Source organism: Oculina patagonica, chromosome 6, assembly GCF_052425735.1.
Source record: "Oculina patagonica isolate OP01 chromosome 6, crgOcupat, whole genome shotgun sequence".
NCBI lineage: Eukaryota > Metazoa > Cnidaria > Anthozoa > Scleractinia > Oculinidae > Oculina > Oculina patagonica.
The window spans coordinates 19771486-19798237 of NC_135763.1; the positions used below are offsets into that span (position 1 = coordinate 19771486).

At 40.5% G+C, this 26752-nt stretch overlaps 3 protein-coding genes across 4 annotated transcripts; all 3 read left to right on the forward strand.

Moving 5' to 3' along the window:
* Positions 1–1614: 1614 nt before the first annotated feature.
* LOC144656625 (uncharacterized) lies at positions 1615–4760 on the forward strand. The gene is made up of 2 exons (XM_078516869.1): positions 1615–1877; positions 1909–4760. The coding sequence occupies exon 2, from the start codon at positions 2828–2830 to the stop codon at positions 4703–4705; it is 1878 nt and encodes a 625-aa protein (XP_078372995.1). The 5' UTR covers positions 1615–1877; positions 1909–2827; the 3' UTR covers positions 4706–4760.
* Positions 4761–4893: 133 nt separating this feature from the next.
* On the forward strand, positions 4894–7461 carry LOC144657917 (uncharacterized). Its single transcript, XM_078518258.1, has 2 exons — positions 4894–6906; positions 6938–7461. The coding sequence occupies exon 1, from the start codon at positions 4894–4896 to the stop codon at positions 6166–6168; it is 1275 nt and encodes a 424-aa protein (XP_078374384.1). The 3' UTR covers positions 6169–6906; positions 6938–7461.
* Positions 7462–7547: 86 nt separating this feature from the next.
* On the forward strand, positions 7548–26668 carry LOC144656590 (uncharacterized). Of its 2 annotated transcripts, none has more exons than XM_078516811.1 (4): positions 7548–7649; positions 22170–22241; positions 24867–24987; positions 26510–26668. In XM_078516811.1, exons 1-4 carry the CDS (start codon positions 7562–7564, stop codon positions 26538–26540), a joined length of 312 nt encoding a protein of 103 aa, XP_078372937.1. In that variant the 5' UTR covers positions 7548–7561; the 3' UTR covers positions 26541–26668. The 2 variants fall into 2 exon arrangements, with proteins under 2 accessions (XP_078372937.1, XP_078372936.1); XM_078516810.1 differs by lacking the exon at positions 7548–7649 and adding an exon at positions 13350–13477.
* The last annotated feature ends 84 nt before the right edge of the window (positions 26669–26752 follow it).

Consider the following 26752-nt stretch of genomic DNA (forward strand, 5'->3'; position numbering starts at 1 on the left):
CATTATCTCTTCCTCATCCGCGTTACACTATGGTGATCTATAGCTAATTCGACGCTATTAAACAGGAGCGAGAAGTAATAGAAGTACTGAATAGAACGTACACCCAGCGCTACAGAATGGAAGGCTGTTTCGCTCGCGAATAAGCACCTATCTCTTACTCTCCGTAATAGCTGATATTTAATTCTTTAGTATTTTGTTTAAGCTCTTGCAATAGGGTATTCGAACATGCGACTCTCCATCTACGGCTAGAAGACCATCTTAATAAGAAATCATGGAAAAACTGACATGGATTTTTAAAAGCGGTAAACAGTGAGACCCGTTACGAATTACGTTAAGTTAAAAATCTGGACACAGTTATATATTGCAAAGTTATTATTTTAATCAAGGAATAACTTTCTACTAATTTCAAGTTAACGCATTTTTCTTCTAGTCACCCATACAGCGACGGTGGTAAAGTAATTTCGGTTGTAATGTATACTAATGTTACTGAAGAGCTAACATATCAACAAAACAAACAAGCCATGGCACCCCTACTTATTTTAAATTAACTTATCTCTCTGCAAGATACCTGCCTGGCGGGGCAAGGTACTTCTGGTGCGCCTAGACCAACATTGACTTCTACAACTATTTAAATAGTCATATGGACATTTTTTTAAAATTTATTTCTAAGCAACAAGCTGTATTTCACTTCTAGACACTGTAATGTACTGAGTGACTCACAGATTGATATAGGAGACAGCCTCTAACAGTCCTACTCATCAGTTTCAAGTCACCTTATTTCTCTGCTAACCACTCACCAGCCCGCAGGCGTGGCAAAATACTTCTTGTACGCTTCGAGCACTTCTTACGCTTCGTGTCGCAATTTTCGGTTCATCCATTATCTAATAATTACACGTAAAGCACGGACCAATTCTAATATGAATTTTGAGGAACAAGTTACACTATAATTTTGCACGGATTAAAAGCTAAAAAATGTTTAGTCAATGAATCTCATAGTGATCTTACTCAATTCAAGTCAAGTTATTTCCGTCCCTGTTAGCAAGCCACTCACCCATGGAAGCCAAGCACTGCTGGTGGGCCTCAAGCTTAAGCAAGACGTACGTACGCCCTCGGGTTTCGTAACGGATGAATATATCACATACCCCCTCGCTCCAGGTGAACAGGTGAATAACCCTTTCTTATATCATTATTATCTCGAGATCTCCCAACTTTCCGCGTCTGTCCGTAACTCAATAAACGGACGCTTTCCAAAGACCACTCGTTTAATTCATGGATTGTACTGTACTGAACTGCTAATTAACTGCGAAACAACACCCGTATTTCTTTAAAAGATTCGCGATCATACGATAGATCACAAACACCCAGGGCATGGCGTCCTTAATAAACACACGTGTGCATGTTAAAACAATGATTGAAAAATATTGAAATATTTTACCACTAATTGTGGGAGTGTCCCGCCTAATAGATAATCTGGAGGAAAGGAAATAATATGATTGGTATAAGTCACACTACGAATAAATAGAACACAAGCAAAAATGCATTACATAACAAGGCAGATATCTGAAATTTTCAAGCGAGCCAATAAATACCCGAGAAGATTGATCAAACTGTCACGAGAGGAAATAGACCCCTATCTAAGTATAAGGAAAGGAACTTAGCAAATACCTCAGAACCAGGAAATAACTATGAATTTGCACATGAATAGACTAAAGGCAGTACTTAACACCACGTCTGTCATATTTTCAATAGAAATCATGTTTGTACAATGTCAGTAGTTTTCAATAGAACACATGCTCGTACATTGTTAGTTAAGAAATAGTTTGCATATCAAAAGAACATCTGCCTCGCTGTAACAATACGCAGTAGACAACACGTGCGTTTTCAATAAGGTAACTTAGATATTCGTAGAGAAACTGCACAGATGTACGCTTTGTTACTTTATGAAGATTGAGATTTAGCCAATCAGATGTCCTGTAACTATCAGCCAACACGTGTGCTAGTGTTAAAAGTCTTTGTAAACCTTTGTATTAGCGGGCACCTGTGTAAACATTGTATGGTATATAAGTAACGCGAAAACTGTTGTAAATCGATTACCTTGAGGATTACCTACGATTGTCCATAACGAGCTGTGAAATGCTGAGAAGTTTACTCTACAATAAAGAAGTCTGATGTGAACCAGAAGAGTTTCAGTGATTGCTGCCGCTTCCTCGCTTCTTGGGACGTAGAAACTAGACTCTGTACTTCTGGCAAACTGTAACGAGTGCCGGCTGCAAAGCGGTTAGTTCTACCGAGCTATTCCCCGTCCCCGTACCGATCAAGTCTTCGTTAGCAAAACCCTGTTTGCTAACCAATTCCGTCTCGCGCCCACGCGAAGAATTCATCCCGTCAAGTTCCATATTTGCCAAGCTCGCTAGTGTTGGCAAAGCGCTCTACAGCCCTAAAACTTATCGTTACATTGGTGGAGAATCACGGCTGTTTCTACAGTTCTCACAGCGACCGAGAAGACGGAAAATCACTGGACGATCGCCTGGACTACACTACTTTCAAGGTAATCCCTCGGAAACGAAATCTTTCCGAGTATCCGTTGTTTATCATTTCGGAATCGCTTATTTAAACATTAAGTGATCGCACGGAGGTTTAACGCCTCGTGTTTATCCACGCAGTTAAATATTGCGTATTTACCCACGAACTCTGTTCGTTTACAAAGCAGAAATTAAACTGTTTTTGTCCGTATATATCGCATTTTCGTAGCTTTAAGTTAGAGCTTTGTTATCGAAAGATAGCAACCTTTACTTACGAACATTACGCTTACTCGCATGACGTGCGAATGACAAAAGGGAAGCGTACAACTCGTTATAATCTACGGAAAAGAATCAAAGCCCTTACCAGATCAAGCAAAAAGAAAAGTAGAAAAACCGTCGAAACTACAGACTGTCCCTGTCCACCGGGATATTTTGACTCACAAACCGGAATTTGCCATTGTGATTGTCACCGCCACGACAACACGGAACCCATCCACGAACTTAGCGGATCGCCCCGCCAAAATAGTTCAGCTTCGCCCAGTATATTACAACAAGAATATTTACGTCAACTCAACCACGAAACCGCCTCCCAGGCCGGACAACCCAGTCCATCCACGAGTTTCTTACCCGCCACCCAGGCCGGACAACCCAGTCCATCCACGAGTTGTTTACCCGCCACCCAGGCCGGACAATCCAGTCCATCCACGAGTTTTTTACCCGCCACCCAGGCCGGACAACCCAGTCCCTCCACGGCCCTTCACGCCGTTTATACTCCAGAGGAAAGCTCGTCCCGTAGTACTACACCGGACCTCGACGAAGAAAATAGCAATTCAGAGAACGAGTCTGAACAAGACGAGGACGAAACCACACCCCTTTTACCCTCCTCGTCCCGTAAAAAGACAGTTTCTATACCCCCTGAAATAGAAACAGAAAAAGCACACACCGATAAAGGACACATTGCCTCTATATCTTCTGGCTCGCCGATCAATTCTAGTCAAGAAAGTTTAAACGATCTTACAATGGATTCAGACGACATGACCGATCTTCAACGACAAATGGTCAACCTTCAACACCAAATGTGCAGACAACTTGAAGCAGCACAAGCTTCGTTACAAATCCCTACTGTGGCCGAGTCTACAGTGGCCAAACCTACTCCATTTCACGGACGAGAAAACGAAAATGTCGACCGCTGGCTACAACGCTTTGCTCTTTACCTTGCTAATAGAAAAATACACCCAGACAGCGATCAAGCGGCCGTTCAGTTGGCCTTACACCTATCTGGCCCAGCAGAATCGTTTTATTACAACCTCTCCAACACAGTACAAGCTTCCTATGATGCACTTAAAGAAGCACTAAAGGAACGTTTTTCTCCTGCACATCGCCATCTCAGACTCCGACAAGCACTCTCCACTAGACGCCAAGGACCTAACGAGTCCATTGAAAACTTTCTCGCAGATTTAAACGAGAAATTTAGCTGCCTAGATTTACGTGATGAGGACAAACTAAGCTATCTTATTCAAGGTTTACGCGCTGATATTCAAGCTGACGTTTTAAAGAAGGAACCCAAGACTTATGCAGCGGCCGAAGATACTGCAAGATTAATCTATTCCATCCAGCAATCATTGCAACAGCGACGGGAAGAGGATATTTCACGTCTCGTTCAGAACGCAAAGCCTGCCACAAGCTCAGACAACACCAGAATGGACAAGCTTGAGAAAAACATTGAAAAACTAATGTCCCGACTAGAGCAAAAGCCGCAGGATCTTCAGACCTCCCCTCAAAACCCTATGGAGAGTAAAATCGCCGCATTTCAGCCGATGTTGACACAGCCCTCAGAAGCTGAACAGTTAGCAAATTTACAACAACAAATGCACCAACTCCAACACATTATTTTTGGAACTCAGGCTATTGCAGCCTACCAACCCACACCAAGAGAGAACGTTAACCGCGACACTACGAACAACAGCGAAATTCAGCGTTTACGAGAGGAAATTCGCCAATTAAAGACTGCCCAGAGAGATTTTCAACCTCAGAGAGAAAGAACCGCTGATAACTATGACAGAAATAGAGCCTCACCCGATACCACCTCTGAATTATCCCGTGCATTAGAGGAAATTCGCAGAATGCAAGTCCCGCATGGATGGATTTATGCGTACTTATGCATCCCGAAGATCCATTTGTGACATTTGTGGGAAAGCTGGTCACGTGAGACAAAATTGCTACCATAGATTCCAACAGAGTCCAAGCTATCGCCAGCCCCAAGCAGTTCACACTAACAGCAACACTCAAGAAAACGAGCCCAGAATCGCTGCCTTTGCGCAAGGAGTACCCTCGCCTAATAATCAGCCCTTCAGCGAATCAAATACGCAGAATGAGCAAGTTGAACGTGTGTCACCCGATATCAAACTCACCTGAGAGTTCAGAAGTTCCAACTATTAGCACTATTGATACCATCACAGTCAGCAGTCCATCTGAGACGAATGCAAACGAGAAGCAACCGAGTGAAACTAAGACGGACCTTGTCACCATTTCCAAGCATCATGCCAAAGCTGCCTCTGTAAAATCCCTTCGCAACAATAGCAACCAAGAGCTAGTTATTCGAATAGAAGTTTGTACCACAGACAGGCCCAGTGACATGAAGAGCAATGTAATTCCTACCGTGCCTGAAGAAAATCTGGCATATGAAGAGCTGACCTTACCAGAAAGTAGCAACTCAAAACTGGAACCAAACCGAGCAGCCAAGGCAAAAGTGCACCACGACAATGCCCCTTCGCAGAACCAAAAACGGAAAAAGAAAGATCGAACGTCTACAGACTTTTCAAAAGGCGAAAGTCTACCTTCCAAACAAGAGCAACGCAATGCCTTCGTTACATCCAAAATACATGGTTGTCCCGTTGACCTCTTAGTTGATTCAGGAGCCTGTATCTCCGTAATAGACGCCGCATTCTTACAAGAAGCTTTTCCCGAAGGGACCTCACCCATCATTGTCCCAAGCACTTATTCACGAGTGGATACAGTTAGTGGCGAGAAACTACCGACAGCTGGAAAGATCGAAGTCCCCTTGTCATTCAACGGAAGAGAATTTCCCTGTCAGTTCCACGTTATAGAAAATATGACCACCAACGCTGTTCTTGGTCGAGATTTCCTATTGACCAATGATGCGATTATTAATTTTGCAGACGGAACACTGAAACTTGACAACACTCACGCCATCACGTTGTCTCTAAAAGCAACACCTGCACGACCTTTGGCCACTTTAACAGTTCAAACTAGTCAACGACAAAATAACGACAAACCAGCACCGACCTTTTCCAACTTTGCTCGTGGTCCATCTATTTTCCAGTGTAAGAAGACAGCTATCTTCTTTCTTAAATTCCTCATCATTTTGCTGTTGCTGTCCCCTCATGGACATGCTAGAGGTCAGGACCTGAAATTATCGACCGAAATCACCACAAGCACCGCAGTCTACATCTGTCCAGATTCTTCAAGTGTCCACAGCGAATGTTCACTGGATAACGTCCAACCTAGTCCAGTTCCAAGTCCAAAGTTACTGTTTGTCATCACACCCGTCCGCCTGAAAAGACACATCTCCGTTTCCCGCTCTGCGATGGTCACTGAGTTTCATCACAAGATGCTGCCAGGATAACGTTATCAATCCGAAGATAGCTTACGAAGAGGCCCATATTTACGGAAAACGAAAGGACCGGACTTCCACACAAGAATTATCTCTGAGAAAATGAACACTTATGAACATATTATACGACAAGTATCCTTCGGCGAGTTCCCGCCACAGTCCGTCAATACAAGTCATTTTACGATTAAGCCGACTAGCTCCCAGCGATGTATTACCACTAAGTATAGTACAGTTATAGCATCCTTATCAAAATATATTTCAAAATTGATCAAGTTTAGATGATACCAAGTTAAGCAGTCTATTAAAAACGTCGAAATATTAACAAAATCTCCACGTTAATTGATCCTCATTTTATTGAAATACATGTATCAGTGAAACATATCCAATTTTACAATCGTCTTGCTTACCAAATTAAATCACTTACCAGTAACCATTTCTGAGACTTTCGAAAACCAGGAGGTTTTCATTTTAAGGTGGGAGGTGTCACGAGAGGAAATAGACCCCTATCTAAGTATAAGGAAAGGAACTTAGCAAATACCTCAGAACCAGGAAATAACTATGAATTTGCACATGAATAGACTAAAGGCAGTACTTAACACCACTTCTGTCATATTTTCAATAGAAATCATGTTTGTACAATGTCAGTAGTTTTCAATAGAACACATGCTCGTACATTGTTAGTTAAGAAATAGTTTGCATATCAAAAGAACATCTGCCTCGCTGTAACAATACGCAGTAGACAACACGTGCGTTTTCAATAAGGTAACTTAGATATTCGTAGAGAAACTGCACAGATGTACGCTTTGTTACTTTATGAAGATTGAGATTTAGCCAATCAGATGTCCTGTAACTATCAGCCAACACGTGTGCTAGTGTTAAAAGTCTTTGTAAACCTTTGTATTAGCGGGCACCTGTGTAAACATTGTATGGTATATAAGTAACGCGAAAACTGTTGTAAATCGATTACCTTGAGGATTACCTACGATTGTCCATAACGAGCTGTGAAATGCTGAGAAGTTTACTCTACAATAAAGAAGTCTGATGTGAACCAGAAGAGTTTCAGTGATTGCTGCCGCTTCCTCGCTTCTTGGGACGTAGAAACTAGACTCTGTACTTCTGGCAAACTGTAACGAGTGCCGGCTGCAAAGCGGTTAGTTCTACCGAGCTATTCCCCGTCCCCGTACCGATCAAGTCTTCGTTAGCAAAACCCTGTTTGCTAACCAATTCCGTCTCGCGCCCACGCGAAGAATTCATCCCGTCAAGTTCCATATTTGCCAAGCTCGCTAGTGTTGGCAAAGCGCTCTACAGCCCTAAAACTTATCGTTACAAAACAAACTGAAAGCATCTTTCGACAAAGAAATAACAGTTTGCCGCCAAAAAGTGCCTTTATCAGGAGCGAAGAACAATGAAGTTTGTTGTGATCCTTTGCCTTATTGCTTTGATGGTTTCCGATGCCAATGGGAAACCAAAACATGATGAGAATCACGATAAAGGTGAGTGCTTGTTTTGATTTTTGTTGTGAAAGTGAAGAGCATTTGAAAATTACAATGTGTACGTATACTTCAAACTTGAAAATTGGTCGGTCCGCATGGTCAGTTTATTTGAAGTTTTCTTTCCCTCTCCCACTCTTTAATTTCGGCATTACCACAGTTTCATGTCTTTGAAAAAGTGAACGTTTATCAAGAAATCATGATAAAACTAGCGGATATCTGGGAGAAAGAGAAAAGCGAGTTGTGAAATACGAGCCGTCGGTGAACATTTAAGAAGCTCTAAAGTAACAAGAAGAACGTTTGTTGTATTTTGCGCAGAAAAATAAAATACTGTTTACTATGAAATTTTCAGCGAAGTCCGTTTTTTTATAATTATTGGTCAACGCTTTGTTTCTGCAGTCCATCTGACTAATGATGAGTTTTAATTTTTTTCTGTGTCTATGTGACTTTTACCTCAGTTTTCATTTTAACTCTATGAGAATACTGTTTACGAAAACCTGGCGAAACCTGGCAAGGTGTGATGCAGCTCAAACTGACAAAACATAAGGTTACAATATTTTATTCCCTTCAAGTGATGGGGACCTCTGCAAAACCGCCCTTTTCACAAAAATTGATGCAGTTCCACAAGAAAAAGCCTTCTTAATATAAAATTCAACATGGGTGTTGTAGAACGAAGGGGGGGGGGGGGGGGGGACAATGTCTGAAATACCCAAGGGAATGAACGGGGGTGATAACTACTTTTCAACGAAATCACACGGCTACTTTTTTTGTTATATAAAATGTATGTAAAAAAAGAGAGAGTATCGCCCAGGTGATTATGCCATCTTTTAGATTGGTTTAACTTTTATCAGTTCTGAGCATTTTCTGCCTTCTTGTCAAGCTGGTTTGGATAAAACTTCCTGAACGGGAGGGGGATGTCTTTTCAATCTTTGTACAGTGAGGGGACAATTAACTTAAAGACATTGTTCTCGTTTTAGAACCCATTCCCGATAATTATTGCACAGTCCCTAATTGAGGAAATAAAGCAAATGTTATTTTCGAATTCATTGCTCTTTTTAATGTGAAATCGATTTCTTTTTTTGTGTTATTTAATAAGCGTTTGACTGGATTTCTTAATTGCTTTTATTCGCGTTAAGGCTAGCTAAGGCTGGTACCAATGGTGTATGAGTGACTAAATTACGATGGCCACAAGTAAAACCTACACGCTCGTTACCAGTTTCTCCTGTTATGAAACTTTTATAAAACAATCATCGGCCCGATGATTCCCAAATAATGATGATGATGATGATAACGATGATGATGATGATGATGATGATGATGATTTTAAATGCAAAATCATGATTACGATTTAAAAAGGAAATAAATACTTTCTATGCTAAAAGTTCTCCCCTCCTCTATCAGAAAAGTCTATCTCTTTTTAAAGTTTCAAGTTTCTCTTTCGGCATTACCGAAATGACAAATGGTTTTGCGTTGTCAAGGATCTTTGAAACATTCTCCAGTGAAAAATGTTAGCTCAGGTCTTGTTTGTGTAGGAGACATGACGGCTTATAGTGCGTTGGACTCCGGATCGAGAAGTCCGGGCTCGGACTATAGCTGGGGTAGTAGTTTCGTGGAATGTTTCACACGTAACTCTCACTTTTCTCTCTTCCTCAGCAATTAGCCTGCGAGGCGAAAAGGTTTAGTTTAACTTATTACTCAGAAGCAATTCCTTTTTTCAGCACTCATTATCTCGAACACCGTACTCTTTCAATACCCGTTTTCATTGCTCGCTTCTTAAGTTTGTATCCTAGCCTACAATGAACATTTTTTGCATTTTTTGCAATTTTTCACAATTCTGTTACGTAATAGCGGAGCTCCTAAGCGTAGCACCATAACCATGAAAGAAGGAACACTATCGAAATGAGTTTTCATGGTCAACATGGATAGCGGCATGGTTCGCGGGCGCGTGCGTCGTACGTACGGAGTCGCGCAACATGGCCGCCATAGTTTGATGGTAGAAATAGTGAAGCAAGAAGGCCGTATAAAGGCGGCCGTATAAAGGCGGCCTTTAAAATTTAAAGAGGTTTGAAAAGAAAAACAAGAAGCAATGAAACAAAATGTGGCTGAAAATTACGTGTAGAAAGTAATCGACCGCCAAAAAAGTGGACATTGAGAGCCATAATCGATCGATGACTTTCGTGTCTATCTGTAAAGCCAGCATCGTACATGAAGGGGTATCGAAAGCTAAATCGGGTTGATATAATAAACAAACCATTTTATTGCTACGGGGTAAAAAAAAAGAAAAAAAAAAGAAAAAAAAACTTGACCCTCTGGGATTTGAACTCACGACCTTCCGATCCGCAGACTGGCACCTTACCGATTGAGCTAATCCGTCATACTCAGCGATTTACGGTGAATATATCCTATATTAGTGTAATAGATATTGTGGAGTCTACTAAACTGCTGCGAAACTTTTACAGGATCGCGAAACTATTTTCTATTGCTAGAAAGCAGATAATTTACTGTACTCTAAAGTAATTTTTCGTGCCACGAGTAATGATTTTGCCCCGCTTTAAGATTATTATTTTTGTCGTACTGCTGACATTCGGTTTAACCGTGAGCTATTTAAATTTGTCTTGAATCAATAAACCGCCATAAACATTAGTACTTTGGCCGCTTATTCACTAGAATGAAAACATTGTAAGCTCCAGTGAAAATTAAATGAATGGGGAGCTCCGCTTTTAGGCGTGCCTAAATCTATATTATTAAAACCACGTAACACTTTTACCCTTTCGGTAGCACGTACCTTTGTGATTTATATAGAGGAGTTAGCGTTTCCTCTTTGAAACAGAAGCTGAATTGAGATGTAGTTGTCATCCATTTGAAACACCAGTCTTCTGAAGTAAATGATTCCCAAATTTAACATGATTCGTAAATCGTGTTAGAGAAATTTAACACCTAAGCTTCTCGTATGCAAATTAAGCATACAAATGAAAACTTAAACAGAACGACACTGGTAGGGGAGGGACTAATGGACAGATAGCTATCGACTAAAATTGTTTGAAAACAAACCAAACCATTATATTAGTTTAAGTCTTCTAGACAAATTATAAGAAATCTACTTAAGGCTGCTCAATAGAAGACAAGCACACTTATGTTTCAGAGTCTAGTTCTTTTAAAGAGTTAAAACCATCTTGACTTTTGAGAAAGCTTCGACAAATTGTCACCGGTAGGGCGTGGCTGGTAGACAGAAGGCGATCAACATGTTTAAGACAAAAAGTGTATTTCAAATAAAAGTTGTTATCGCGAGGAAAGAAATAATGATATAGAATAATGAAATAGAGATGATCATAAGAAGGCTTCACAGGCTTTGTTTCCTATCGCTACTCCGCCTGTGGTAAATCTTCACTTCTACCGTCCTTGTGAGTGTTTTAAACTATTTAATTCAAATTCTACAAGAAAACAAAAAAGTGAACCAAGTTATTAGTCTCCAGTAACTCAGTGGTAGAGTGTCTGACCAGCACTGTGCGAAAAGGCTTGGATTCTGCTGCCGCGTTGAGAGAACGACAAAAATTCGAGTAGGTTTTGTCTCTGACTGAGTAACAGCTTTTTCATTTAGTCCTCTAGACAGAATCCATATTGTCAACAAGACAAAACTAAGGCTGCTCAATCAAACGAAGGCATGCACTTTCGTGTTTCAGACCAGTTCTTTAATAGGACTGTGTCAAGTTAATTTTATCGTTATGAAATTTTGTCAAATATTCGCTTTGGAACTAAATGTTTCCAAAGAAAATAACGTCTATGATTCTAAATGACAAAACCATAGCTTCATTGTAGGCAAATGTGTCTCCCTGGCGTTATAATTTAAAGTTACAAGCAGACAAGATTAATATCACTAGAAGGATTCATCCGATCCAACTTTAAAGTCACTAAATTTTCGGTGGCCTCTGTCCAGCTTCATCATTTTACTCTGATGAAGGTGGACAGAGGCCACCGAAACTTTAGTTAGATCGAATGATTCCTTCTAGTTATATTCAGTCTACCGATCGCCACAGACAAAGTGTATTTAGACAAGATAAACTTTAATTTGAAAATTGTTCCGCTGGGCCATATTTAAAAACCCATTTTGCAATCCGGTTCAATCTTCGACACTTTTCATGACTTTTGGCCATCCGTACCTTCAGTTCTTTTGCATTTGGTGTGTTATTTAAATAATCATTCACTGTTGTTTTTTATATATTTAAACAAATTTCATGGTCATTCCCTATGACCAAGTTTGGCTAAAATCCGTGACACGGTCCTTTTAACAGAGTGGAAGCAATTTACGGAATGAAATAAACTAGACTGGCCACGGTCAACCCAAGAGTACTACAGTGGAATCCCGGTCTCTCAAACCTCGAACCAAAAGTTATTTTCCTTGGTATTAATTCACACAGTCGAATTATCCTGATTTCTCGATTTCTACATTTCTCGAAACAATTTTCTTTTCCCTTGGATAAAATCGGGAAATCGGGATTCCACTGTATGCGAGGGAATGGAAGCTATAATAGAACGTTAATTCTCCCTTTATGGTCTTTTCAGAACTTGAACGCTACTTCTCTGATTTTCTTTCCGGCCTCAAAAGACCGCTTAGCAGATTTATTCAATACACTTTAAAAACGCAATACATAACTTAAATTGAATTAAGTATTGATTAAAATCCACAAGTTGCTTAAACACTTGGGAGATAAAATTGCAATAAGGACAATTTATGATCAATCATCAAAAACAACAAGATTCATCTCGAAGGCGTTAACCAAACTTGGTTGGTTGACTAAAGGACAATTGGGCACAAGAAATGTCCTATTCTAGTTTCTCAGGAAATAATGGAAAAATTCAATAACAGCCATTACGATAGGTTGAAATATTTTGCCACTAGATGTGGGTGTGGCAACATTGTTTAAACAATAATGACTAATAGCACGTCGAATCACGTCCTGTCGAATGGAAAACATGGCTAAATGGAGCTACAACTTGAACTATGGGAACAAAAGTCACTGCAATCTGAGGGAAAATAAAACCGTGAAACTTGCGACTTTCTTGGAAAACCGAACAAAACAAGATTCGTTTGAACATGCTGCGGTACCAGACTTTACTGCTTGTCTGAATTACAATGGCTCACAAGTAAATAGAACGCCCTTTACCAACCTTCTCATGTAAAATGGAAAACACAAGGTTGAAATATTTTGCCATTAGAATGGGGGTGTGAATACTTTGTTTAAAAGATAATGACTTATTGGTCACCATATCTCAACTATGTCTGTATATAACAAACATGATTTAAAAAGGAACAACTTCAACTATTAAAGGTTTCCTAAATACTAGAGAAGATAGTATGGGGAACAACATTTTCATAGGGCTGTCTCATTATCTCAACAACATGGGGGTGGTACCGAATCAGTTGCTTGACGGGTTTAAGGTGAATCAAAAGTAACGCCCGTTTGACGTGTAAGAATAAACAATTCGAGAACAATCATTACGCAACGTTGAAATATTTGGCCACTAGCTGAGGGTGTGGAGAGGGTGTAATCTTTAATAGGTAGTGAAGAAGAACGGTAGCTGATTGGCCAAGCTATACATTATTACTTAATCAGGCATATGTCGGTAATTTCCAGGCGAGCAAATAAATACCCAAAAAGTTTTATTCTAAAAGTAAGCATCTTGCAAGTTTCTGAGAAAGGAACAACAGTTTTTCAAGAAGGAACGTTTTGACGAGCGAAGAACAATGAAGCTTGTTGTGATCCTTTGCCTTACTGCTTTGATGGTTTGCGCTGCCAATGCCAAACGTAAACATGATGAAAATCATGTCAGCGGTAAGTGCTTCTTTTGATTTTTTGTTGTGAAAGTGAAAAGCATTTGAAAAATATACAATATTTGCGTAAACTTTAAACTTGAAAATGGCCGATCCATATGATTTCATTTCAATAATTCTTTCTCTCGCACACTCTTTTATTGCAACATTTTCGCATTTTCAGAAATTTTTGAGGAAGTTAACAAAAAGTAAATAGACCAAGAGCACTTAAGAGTGAATGTCTGTAAAAATCGAGAGAATACCCGAAAATGTCAGGCCCATGGTCGAAAAAAAACCGGTATCCAAACCGTAAACCTGCAAAACAATGGCTTGACTCTCTCTCTGGTTAAAATATCAGAATATTTTGAGACACCACCGGTCAGCTTTTTGTCTCATTAGCATGGATTAGGCTATTTTTTTATTTTTCCTCAATTAAGATCAGTTCATCTAATTACTCCGGCCTCAGTTTGTACATGTTGAACCGCAGATAAAAATAATAACGACATCTTTACTAAATAAGGAACAGTGTTTACAACCGCACTTGAGAGAGAATCTTAGCGATGCTAACGTCTGTTCAGTGAGCCGAGCCGAAAAGTGTAAAATTTTGAGTGAAATATGAGTTTTCGGTACAAAAACCAGAACCGTTTTCTTACCGATCTCTGTCTTTATATTGGATATTTATCAAAACTAACCCCATATAGATCATTTACTCTGACTCGTCCCCAGTCGTCTTTTGAGTCGGTCTTGAGTCGACTGCTCAACACGGAGGGAATCAATTTTCGCATATGAGACGACTGGGGACGAGTCAGTCATTTACTTACTTAGTCCTACAGACTGACAAAATATAAGCAAATTCGTTTTTCTTTTTTTTTACCGGTGAACACGATTTGTTTGATTTTTACTAACACGTACTCTTAATAAAATTTGACTTAAACAGTTCCATTTCGGAAATCGCTTTTGGTGTTTCACTAAATGTTGAGAAAACTAGCAGATGTTTTGGAGAATGAGAAAATTTGTAAAAATACGAGCCAATATATCAGCCGGCATTTCGGAGGCTCTTTTGATAGTGTAGTTGTCCCAAGCTTGATTTTTCCCAATCGCTTCTCGTCCCGTTATAAATCAAAACTGATACATGTTTCACTTGAGTGCTTCAAATTCGAGCCACAAATGACTATATCCCCCTCCTATATCAAATATTCTTAACTACCTTATTATAGGAATATAACGAAGCATTTTAACAACGCGAACAAAATGAACGCGTAATAAAATTAATGCGAATTCTCGAAAACTTATGTTAACATGCATTTAATTAATGCGAATTCTCGTGTGGCGTGTGCTAACATGCAGTTACTCAACGCAAATTTGATGCGTAGTAATTTTCATAGCAACCTGCGCTATTAAAAGACAAAACAACAACGTCCAACAACAGAACTCGAGGTTTAATTCTGGTAATCCATATACAACAAAGATATTTAAACAGACCAAATAGTAAATAATATTCAATGAATGGGCCCAGGGATGGAATACATCCCGTCCTTGTGCTTATACCACTGCCTCTGTTATTCCTGTAGCTTTGACGGAGAGGTAGATGTCGTTGAAACATAACTTTTACGGAAATAAAGTTGTCTTAAAATAACAATGCTGGAAAATAGTGTGATTTTAATTAACAATGACGTAAATTAAGGTACATGAAATTAACGCGAATTTTTGAAATTCGCGTAAATTACATGTATCGTAAATTTTCTATAATAAGGTATAAGGCGAGCTAGACGACCGAATAAACCATAAAGAGAAAAATGTTCGTTTTATTACAGCGTTCCATTTCCCCATATATGCTGCTTGAGTTGCCTGTAGTTTGGAATGAAATAAACTTTCCATACAATATAAAATTGCAATATATTATAAGACCATATAATTTTCATTAAATTCACTACAGATAAAATTCACGAGTCACTTAAGTACTATACTTGTGAAGCTAAAATTTCGATAGAATTTCTTCGAGGCCGATTTTTGATCAACCATCAAAAACAACTGATAAAATAAGATTCGTCGGAAGGCGACGACCAGACTTGGTAGCTCGACTGAAGAACCGATCGGTCACAAGTAATGTCCTTTACAGTTTCTCATGTAAGAATAGAAAAACTAAAGAGCAGTTATTAGGAGAGGTTAAAACATTTTGCAACTAGATGTTTGTAGTGTATTGAGCCAGCGGTTAGGAGCATGCGCACTTATGCGCATTCTGTACCATGTGCTTTCGAATGAAACCAAATACATGACAGTGGCGACGAGGATTAAGTCGTAAGAAAACGTCGAAATATGACTGCTATCGGGAAGATAGAGAGTTTTGATGAGACACAAGAGGAATGGAAAACTTATGCGGAACGTGTAGAACAGTTTTTCTTAGCAAACAACATCGATGAGGACCGCCAAGTGCCAACCTTGTTAAGCTTGATCGGGAGCAAAACATACACATTGTTGAGGGACCTTCTTTCACCGGATAAACCAGCCACGAAGAGCTTCCAAGAGATCGTCTTAACCCTTCAGCAACACTTAAGTCCTAAACCATTGGAAATAGCAGAACGCTTTCGTTTTTACAAACGAAATCAGCGAGAAGGAGAAACCGTTTTGGCCTACGTAGCAGAACTGAAGAAACTAGCGACTCACTGCAACTTTGGCGCAAACCTTAACGAAGCTTTACGGGATAAGTTGGTCTGTGACCTTCAAAATATGCAGATACAGAGGAGGTTGCTTTCAGAAGCAGAACTGAAATATTCCAAGGCTTTGGAGATAGCCGTAGCGATGGAAACTGCCGTTCGTGATGCTTCGGAATTGCACAGTGAGCTGCACGCAGAACCTCGAGTTGACAAAATCTCAGATAACAGCAAGCCACCGCCACCGCCACCGCCGCCGCCACCGCCGCCGAACCCCGCGCCTAAAGTTTGCTATCGATGCGGAGGAGACTCGCACGCATCACACAATTGCAGATTCAAGGACCAGACATGTTATTATTGTGGAAAGGTGGGCCATATTTCCAGAGTTTGTAACTCGAGACGACAAGGTAAGCCAAAGCAACCACCCAAAACACCACTAAACACTCAAGTCCATACTGTTCAGTACAGTGAAAGTGATGAATTTGAAGATGTGTTAGGAAGCATGAAGATACACAATGTGAGCAAACCGAGCAGTAATGTAATCTGGGTAGATCTGAAAGTAGAAGGGAAACCGTTGAAAATGGAACTGGACACAGGCTCGGCTGTGTTGATCATTCCACATGATTTGTACATGGAGAAATTTAACGACAAACCTTTGCATAAAACTGAACTAATGTTGAAAACCTACACGGGGGAAAACATTGTTCCACTGGGAGTGCTTAAGGCAAATGTTGAGTACAAAGATCAGCAACCCTTACTTTTGGATCTGTATGTGGTTAAGAATAAGGGCCCTGTGTTGATGGGAAGGGATTGGCTCTACAAGATACGCCTGGATTGGTATGCTATTAAATCACTAAAAGCTTCACAAGTCCCACCAACTGCTAAAGAGCGTCTGCAGACCATGCTAGACAAATACTCTGATGTTTTTGAAGATAAACTTGGAACATTTAAATCAGCTAAGGCAAAGCTAACCCTCAAGGAAGATAGCCAAGCTCATTTCTGCAAAGCTCGTGCCGTGCCTTACGCCTTGAGGCCCAAGGTTGAAGAAGAACTGAGAAGACTTCAGAATGAAAGTATTCTCACAAAAGTTGAGTGGAGCGATTGGGCCACGCCCATTGTACCTGTCCCAAAGAAAGATGGGTCTGTCAGAATTTGTGGTGATTACAAAGGCACAGTAAACCCAGAACTACAAGCTGAGCAGTATCCTTTACCCCGCATTGAAGATATCTTTGCAAAGCTTAGTGGTGGGCAGAAATTCTCAAAGATTGACCTTCGTCAGGCATACCACCAACTAGATATGGAAGAAGATTCCAAGAAATACCTCACCATCAACACACACATGGGTCTGTTCCAGTACAACAGATTGGTGTTTGGCATCACATCAGCACCTGCTATCTGGCAGCGCACCATTGATCAAGTGCTGGAAGGAACATCTGGCACAAGCTGTATCCTTGATGATATGATCATTACTGGCAAGAATGATGAAGAACACCTGGCTAACTTAGAAGAAGTTCTGCGACGGCTTCAGCTTCATGGGTTGAGAACGAACAAGGCAAAATGTGAGTTCTTCAAAGAGAAGATAACCTATTGTGGACATGACATCGACAAAGATGGCCTACACAAGTCAGCAGAGAAAGTTGAAGCAGTATTGAGTGCACCACGTCCAAACGATGTAGCTGAAGTGAGATCTTTTCTCGGGCTAATCAATTACTACCACAGGTTCTTGCCTAACCTATCGACAGTAGTACATCCCCTGACACAACTTTTGGAGAAGAATCATCAGTGGAAATGGACAGAACAGTGCGAGATAGCATTCCACAAAGTGAAAGAAATGATCACTTCAGAGCAAGTTTTCACACATTATGATCCCAGCCTACCACTAAGGCTTGCTTGTGATGCATCCCCTGTCGGTATTGGAGCGGTGTTGTCCCACGTGATGAAGGACGGTACCGAGCGATCCATAGCTTTTGCTTCAAGGACACTCACCAAAACTGAGCAAAAGTATGCACAGATTGACAAAGAAGCCTTGTCAATAATCTGGGGGGGTAAAGAAGTTCCATATGTATTTGTTTGGCCGCTCTTTCACATTGTACACAGATCATCAGCCCTTAACGTCAATCTTTCATCCGCGGAAAAGCATCCCTGTGGTCACTGCAGCTCGACTGCAACGTTATGCCTTGTTCCTGGCGGGCTATGATTACACCATTGAATACAAGAACACTAAAGTTCACAGTAATGCCGATGCTCTTTCCCGCCTACCACTCGTAAATGAATCCAGGGATGAGGAAGTTGTTGATCCAGTGGGTGTATTTAATTTGATGCAGTTTGATCCACTGCCAGTCACAGTGGATAACGTTAGGCGAGAAACACAGCGAGATCCTGTTTTGGCTCAAGTGTATGAGATGACCAGTAAAGGTTGGCCACACAACCCTGATCCTGCACTCAACTCCTATTTTGTTCGCAAAGATGAGATCACATTACAATCAGGCTGTCTGATGTGGGGGATAAGAGTCGTAGTACCTCCAAAGTTGCGCCCTCAAGTTCTCGAGGAACTTCATCAGGGACATATGGGGGTCGTGAAGATGAAGGCCCTAGCCCGAAGTTACATCTGGTGGCCTGGAATCGACAAGGAAATTGAACTGACTGTTAAGTCCTGCTCAGGTTGCCAACTAACACAGAGAGAGCCCAGTACAGTACCGGTACACCCATGGGAGTGGCCTTCGTCCCCCTGGCAACGAATTCACATTGATTTTGCAGGTCCGTTCCTCAACAGCATGTTCTTGGTGGTAGTGGATGCACATTCAAGATGGCTAGAGATAGAGAGAATGACTAGTACAACCTCAGAGAAGACCATTGAAGTCCTTCAGAAGTTATTTGCCAGATATGGAATACCAGCCCAGTTGGTAAGCGATAACGGGTCGCAATTTACATCAGAAGAGTTTCAGCAATTCCTTAAGAGAAACGGAATCAAACACATCACTTCAGCACCTTACCACCCTGCCACCAATGGGCTGGCGGAACGCGCTGTGGGGAGCTTCAAAAGTGCGATGAAGAGCGAAACTGAAGTGAAATCCTTGAACCTTAAGTTGGCAAGATTTTTGCTGGCTTATCGGAACACTCCCCACTCAACCACTGGAGAGCCACCATCCCAATTGTTCTTAGGAAGGAGGTTACGCACTCGACTGGACCTGTTAAAACCAGATCTCAGCGTCCAGATAAACAACCGTCAGATAGACCAGTCTGTCGCCAAGGGTGGTTCTGTAACGCGGTATTTTTCCATTGGCCAGAGAGTAATAGCACGAAATTACAATGGAAAATCGAAGTGGGTGCCAGGTATTGTGCGTGCACAACTAGGACCCCTGTCTTATGAAGTGGAGATTGGGCCTAACTTAGTTTGGCGTCGACACACAGACCAAATCAAAGATTCCAATGTTCCTGTTGCAGACAACCATACACCAGTTATCCAGCCGTTGCTTTTCCCGCCCCCAGTAGAGCACCATGGTGACCAAGTAGCTGAGCCTCTTGAGCAGACAGAAACCATCCCACGGGAGACAGGTTTTCAGCCATCCAATCCAGCGGCTAAACCTTCAGTTAGCAGCCCGCGGAGCCAGATTGAATATGTTCCTGCTAGAAGATACCCTACCAGGGAGAGGAAGCCCCCAGCCCGACTGGACCTTTGAACATTGAACTGCCCATTTCTAGGGCTTTGACTTTATTTGTAGAATAGCATGTTGTGTTGGACTTTTTTTTTCTCCCGGAAACTTTTGGGGTACAAGACTGGCTTAAGGGGGAGGAGTTGTAGTGTATTGAGCCAGCGGTTAGGAGCATGCGCACTTATGCACATTCTGTACCATGTGCTTTCGAATAAAACCAAATACATGACAATGTTGGCGTGGAAACATTGTTTAAACAATAATGACTAATGGGACGTCGAAAAACGGTCCTGTCTATGGAAAACATGGCTAAATGGAACTACAACTTAAATATAGGTACGAAACTCACTGCAATACGAGGGACAATAAAACTGTGAAACTTGCGACTTCCTTGGAAAACCAAACAAAACAAGATTCGTTTGACAACTTGGGAACGGTATCAGACTTTAGTTGCGCAAACACCGTTCTGGCGTGAATATGGCCACTTGCGTGACGTTTATCTTCTCAAACATTCTTTCTAAAATTACAAGCATTTGATTATACCTTTAGCAAAGGTGAGACACGAGAAAATCGCCAAATAGAAAATAAACTTACAAGGTAGTTGGCTGGAGCAAGAGAGGTGGAGGGAAACTTTAAAGATAAGATTAAGAGATGGCAAGAAGGCCAAAACTAACAGTGCAAGCAAACTAAATAATATATCACAGTGAGCCCGCCTACTTGCATCTGATTGGAGGCTCCTGAGTGATCTGCCATTCCTGCTTCATCCAAATAACTAAGATGCGTATTACAGTCAGTCAAAAAGTGGCTCCACATAAAATTATATTATATGTACTGCATATAATGTTTGTTTTATTACTTTTACATATTAAAACAAAAGCCCTGACCAATGACGAAAATGTAGAGTTTTTATTTTAAAGAAGCCGATGTGAGTTTAACTCCCTCGCTACCTAGATATAGGAAAAAAATCAACAGACTTTGGCATTGTAACTAATTGTTACGTACACTGCAATAAAATCAAAATTAGTTGAAATATCAACATAACATGCAAGAAAAAAAAACTTCTTTTCAAGTAAATAATATTTAAAGTGAGGCATGAAGTATTTGGTGTCCATTGGAGTGTAGATTGCTCTTTAGAAACTTTCTACTTGGATTGAGATGACTTTGTTCGCAGCCCCCTTTTGATTGATGGAAAAGTGTTACACAGTGTAGAAAATAAACCCCGGACCTCAGATAAAACCATTACCTCAACACGACGTTCGTTTGGGGCCCGGCGTTTTATTGAGAAATACGGCAAATGTAATTTTCCTATTCACTGCCCTTTTTGTGAGCTTTTATCCTAATCTTGCGGTGGCCTGTGGCCCCGTGGTTGTCCTGTGAACGCACAAGCGAAAGTGGTTCTTTGTGTCGTATTATGTATGTCAGTATCTGGCAAGTTAGCCTCGATCTCATGTGATTAGACATTAGAAAGCAATTAATTGCGTCACAGCAACGTCAACAAAGACAGCGCGCACAAAAACAATTCATGAAGCCGATAACGCTAGGCTGTAAACAATTTTGTGTTCGACGGTGGGAGAAAAAATCCTAATCTTGTGGTGGCGTGTGGTCCCGTGGCTGTCCAGTGAAAGTCGTTTTATGTTTCGTTCTATGTATCTTGGTATGTGGCAGGTTGGCTAATTAATGACGTCGCAGTTTCTTTGCAAGAGACCCTGGGAACGAGGTTGATTCGTTCTAACGATCTTCTTCGGTTTGCGTTTTCGAGTTTGCCCTCTAAGTTGTGCTGAAAAATAAACGTTTCAGCAGTCCCCCTTTTGACAAAAAAAAAATTGCTGTGCTGCCTCGTGAACTGTTGGATTGAGATTGTTTCTCTGATAGTTTCAAGTGATGTTGGATGCGCGCTTTACTGATGTTGCACGCGCGGTCGTTTTGAATTTGTATGACGATATAAACGGTCGTGTAACTCGGATTACGTTTGCTAGCCTTATCTTGGGTACCTGTCTTGGGTCGAACGCACTCCCCTAATCTCTGATTGTTACTAGTTTAATAATTGTATCAAAACAGCGATTTGCCCTCGCCTGGTTTTAAACTTCGCCAAACTTCTTGTTACATTTAAAAAAAAATAAACAGAATCGCTAGTTCCAAAGTGTGAAATATACATTTAAGCGCTCTTTTGTCTCGTCCCTTTACATGCATTGCACCACTATTTAAAATTCCTTCATAAAAAAGTATTTTTTCATTAATTTTCTGACAAGCTTTACTGTAACTTTGAAAATGTTATCATCATTATTATTATTATTATTCTTTGTCCCTTGATTTTATCGTGTTAACTTTTTACAGTTCTACTAGCCGTTTCTTTACTTTTTTCTGGTATTATTAGTGGTGACAATGGTATTCCTCGTATTGATTATTGCAGGATCCGGAAGCACTGCTTCGCGGGATGCAAAATTTCCAGTTCACGGGGGTCATTACTCACTCAGCTATGGTCGTAAGTATACAGCTGTTTCGGTTGTGAAAATCTCGATCTTGTACTCGGGCACGGGCACCGGCGCGCCCGAATTAAGGTGTGAGTACTTTCCGTTTCACATTGCCCTCTTTCTTGTGAAAGTGGGTCGGCCGAGTAGCCTGCGAATACAGCCGCCCTCTCCCCGCCCCGAAGCAACAAGTGGGTCGGAGCGCGGAGAGGCGGCTGTATTCGGAGGATATCGGTCCAGCCAAGCCGAGCAAAAATATTAACAAATAAATACATAAATAGATAATTACATAAACATGACATAAAAGTGACTGCACAACACATAGTTGTGACATATAGATAATTTAAGATGAACGGTGGATTGAAAAGTAAAGGCTTACTGATTTACGCACTACAGTTTGTCAGTCTTAGGCCGAGTCCACTGACTAAGTGCCCGATAGCCTGCGTTGCAGACGAACAAAACCACGGTTATATCCGTCTGCGAATTAGAGCACAAAAGCTTGTTGCCCCCCGCGTGTTACCAGGGATTTCTATAATAACCTCTGATTGGCTTTTGAATAGGGCCGTTCTTTCGTGCGCCGCAATTGGTCAAGTAAATGTTGTGAAACCATAGTTACGCGTTCGATGAATACCACATACCAGTTAGGTCAGTTACAGTAAAAACGTTTTTGTCATATAATTTGTACATTTGCCGTTCGCTTTTCACTCGTTTAGAAAGGACACTATATGTTGTCAGCTGTATTATTTGGAGGCGTTTTAAGTTGAGAGACTGTCGCTTTATTTATTAATAGCAAATGTGTAGAGGTCATAGTCACGGCTTTTCTGTTTGTTTATTTTGACACCTCTGTTTTAAATTTGTCATATGTAATTAATATTGCGGTATGTCTTGGAACATTCATATTTGTAAAGCCCGGGCCAAACGAGGATGAGAGTTGATGAGAGTTGACTCTCATGAGAGTTTTCGTCAACTCTCATCGACTATCATCAACTCGGGACAAACGCGAACGATAGTCCGTCAAACTCTCATCGACTCTCGTAAAAATTTGAGCACGTTCAAAGTCGATGAGAGCGCACCAGATTCGATGAGAGTGAATAAGAGTTCCATGCCAAACGAGAGCGAGAGTTTGAACTCTCATCAACTCTCATCCTCGTTTGGCTCGTAGAGCTCTCGAAATATTCGCTCTGGTCCTAAATTTTCCGTGAAGATGTCGACTGTACTTGCATTCTGCATTTGTAATGCCGGGTTCGGCTGTTTATTGTGTTGCAAGGTGTGTGGCTTTTCATCACGGATGACGGATGTGCGTTGTGTGACATTCTTTCACTACAAGACAAATTATTGTCGTTATTGTTGTTTTCTTTTTTTATCAGGTTTGTCCGAACCGGCTGCTTTTTTAACGCTTCAAACGCTAATTCTTACTTATCTGTCGTGATCGCCGCCAAGTTTATTTTGTATCTGTTATTCATCAAAAGCGATACTTTGGTGTTACGAGATCCATTCGACCAATCACGGCGCATATTCAAGAGCCAATCAAAGGTTATTATAGAAATCCCTGGTAACACGCGGGGGGCGGAACAAGCTTTTGTGCTCTAATTCGCAGACGGAAATAACCGTGGTTTTGTTCGTCTGCAACGCAGACTAAGTGCCCGACCACTGGTACCTGAGCACCGGCCAAAAAGCGTCGTGTTTACACACAGAAAACCAAAGTGCCCATGTACCATAAGTGCCCGAGTACAAGCTCGAGACCTTGCGCAAGGGCACTGTGCCCGAATTATGGCGTGGGTACTTGAGAAATTAGTATGTTCATATTAGTGCCCAGCGAGAATCGTACTCGGGCACCGTGTCCAGGCACCAAGTGTGAACACAGCCTTTTTTGACCCAAATTTAATAAGCCGTAAGCCACCAGAAAAACTAATAAGCCGTAAGCCACCAGAAAAACCACCAGAAAAATTAATAAGCCGTAAGCCACCAGAAAAACTACTTCATCGTTTCTGGAAAATGCCCTCATAAAACGGATTCCTTCTGGACCGATTTGACACCACGGCTGACGCAAGCGAAATCATTCCAAACAATAATTCATTGGAGTGTTGCTATGATTCATCTCAATATTATTATCAAATTAATTTCTGTTGCATTCTTGCCAGACATTTTATTTGGCTTTGCCAAACAAAAGATACTATCCCCCACATAGATGGTTTCCGACGATATCTTAAACTTACATAAGAAACATAACAGATATCAATAAACACCCTACCGAAGAAATGGGAACTTTTGAATGCTTCCATTTAAAAGGGTTAAATACCCAAAGAAAACTCCTGTATCCACTGAAATTCCAGTTTCTACGCCCACTTGCCTTGACTACAGCGAGTGAACACAGCCTAAGAAGTTAATGATTGCGCGGGTAAAAGTCGTCCCGATTTTCAACGATCTGTTGCACTCCAATAGGCTCTCAAAACGGGGCGATTTTTCATCCTCACATTAAACTAAACAACGAAAATCAAGCCTATAAATCATAGCGCGTAAATTAACTTGTTCTAATGAGCAAACTAATATTATCGGACGGGTAGCGTTTAAATTAGCCTTTACTGTCCAATATGAGGCCATGTAGCATACTAATAATAACTTAACAAACTTTCGTTAAGCTTGCTCAAAGGTACCGAATTATGCATGCTTGCGTGTCGACGAGTGTCCAGACGACAAGCCAATAAACTGGAGCGGTTGGTTACATTGTGGATCGGCACACGAAAAATGCTGCGTACCAAGGTATGTACTTGTAAGGAGACAAAGTATACTGAGCCCACCTTGTACCAAGAGGAGAAACAATCTTACAATGTCAAAGACAAAAGTTTTTTAACTACCTGAAAGGGCTAGGAAAATGCTGAGTTAAGTAAATCACTGTTCAAAACATAGATCATCATAGATGAACTTAAATGATCATTGATGATCATCCTGTTCTTAAAATTTTACTCGGATGCGGTTTGTTGCTGTTGTTGTCAATTTCCGTTAAGATCATACTTAATTAATTTTTTGCCTCTACATGATATGCTCTATATTTTTTTTATATAACAACCTGAATTCTACGCGCATTTTGATTGGTTCTTACTTAAGATCTATTAGAGTACAGACACATAGATGACGTCACGCGGTGGTGTGACTCGCGCGCGTGATCAGAGTTCATAGTCCAAATCAGAGTTGTCGGCAAAGTTTTTCAAACTTGCGGGGCCACAACAAAGCAAAAAAGTTCAGCTTAATTACAAATATTCAGTGAGAAACAATACGGCAAGAATCGTTCACCTTTCGAAGCATTTAACTGGGCTAAAAAAACTTGAAGAAGACAGTGAATTATTCGAGAAATTATCCGAAATTTGTATGAAAGTTTGACCGATGTTGTACAGTTGGACGACGCCACGGGAAACAAACGAATCGCGGTTGAACGCTTCGGTTAATGCTACAGATTTGAACAACTTTCCAAATCGGAATAAAGGTTAGTTTTTCATTGACTTTCAATTGACTATTTTTCTGTTTATTTAATTAATCAGATAAACAGTGCTTCGTGTCAACGAAAACTTAATTATGAAATCGAAACAACTTAGCTCATCTGTACGGCGGCATTGCTCACACTGAAGTGTGCTGAAGTCTTGTGTTATTATATAAAACAAATAGATTCCATTTTACCGTGGGTCTGTTCAGTTATAGATCACAGAAGACGTCAAAATGTGGTATGAACATCAGTGACCCACTCGCCTAGCGGCTCGTGGGCCACTTCTTTTGTTCATACCACATTTTGATGTCATCTGTGATCTATAACTGAACAGACGCACGCCACGGCAAAATGCAATCTATTTGTTAAATATATATATTGATAATAAATATATTAATCATAAGATGATTAATCTCTATTGTCTATTTTTTAGTATTTATACATTTAATCACATATTTTCTTTGCTTGATAATGACGTTAAGTCAACGTCGAAACGTCGTGGTCTTTTTAGAATTTTTTAAACGGAGTTTATAATGTTTTTAGGTAATGTATTATCGCAAATTTTTATTGTAAAATTTTGACCGGTCAAATTATTTAACCAATCGGATACTAGCTGGTTTGAGTACACTTTTCATTGGTCATGCAGATAGTTACCTATTCCATACCTATGATCTACATTTCGTCACATGGCCATGTAATTTTTCTCATAAGATGCAAATAGATTATTGCGTTAGTTTAGTTTTGTTATCGCTGCTAACTTTGTTGAGTTATATTAATAAATCACAATTTGTTCTTCAATTCTAGTGGGTCAAGATTCCCCTACGCCCTACGCTGATGAGTCTACATCCTCGTCTCCACAAAAGGAATGAAGAATATCATAACTACGTCTTGTTAATGAATGTGGTATTTTCCGCTGGGGTCAATTGGAACTTAAAAAAAAAATCATTGTAAGAGCAAATTGCAACATACACCTAATTGCAATAAAGTTGTCATAGAAGAAAGTAAAAAGTAAAAAGTCAAATAGGAATTAATTGATTAGAGCATGCG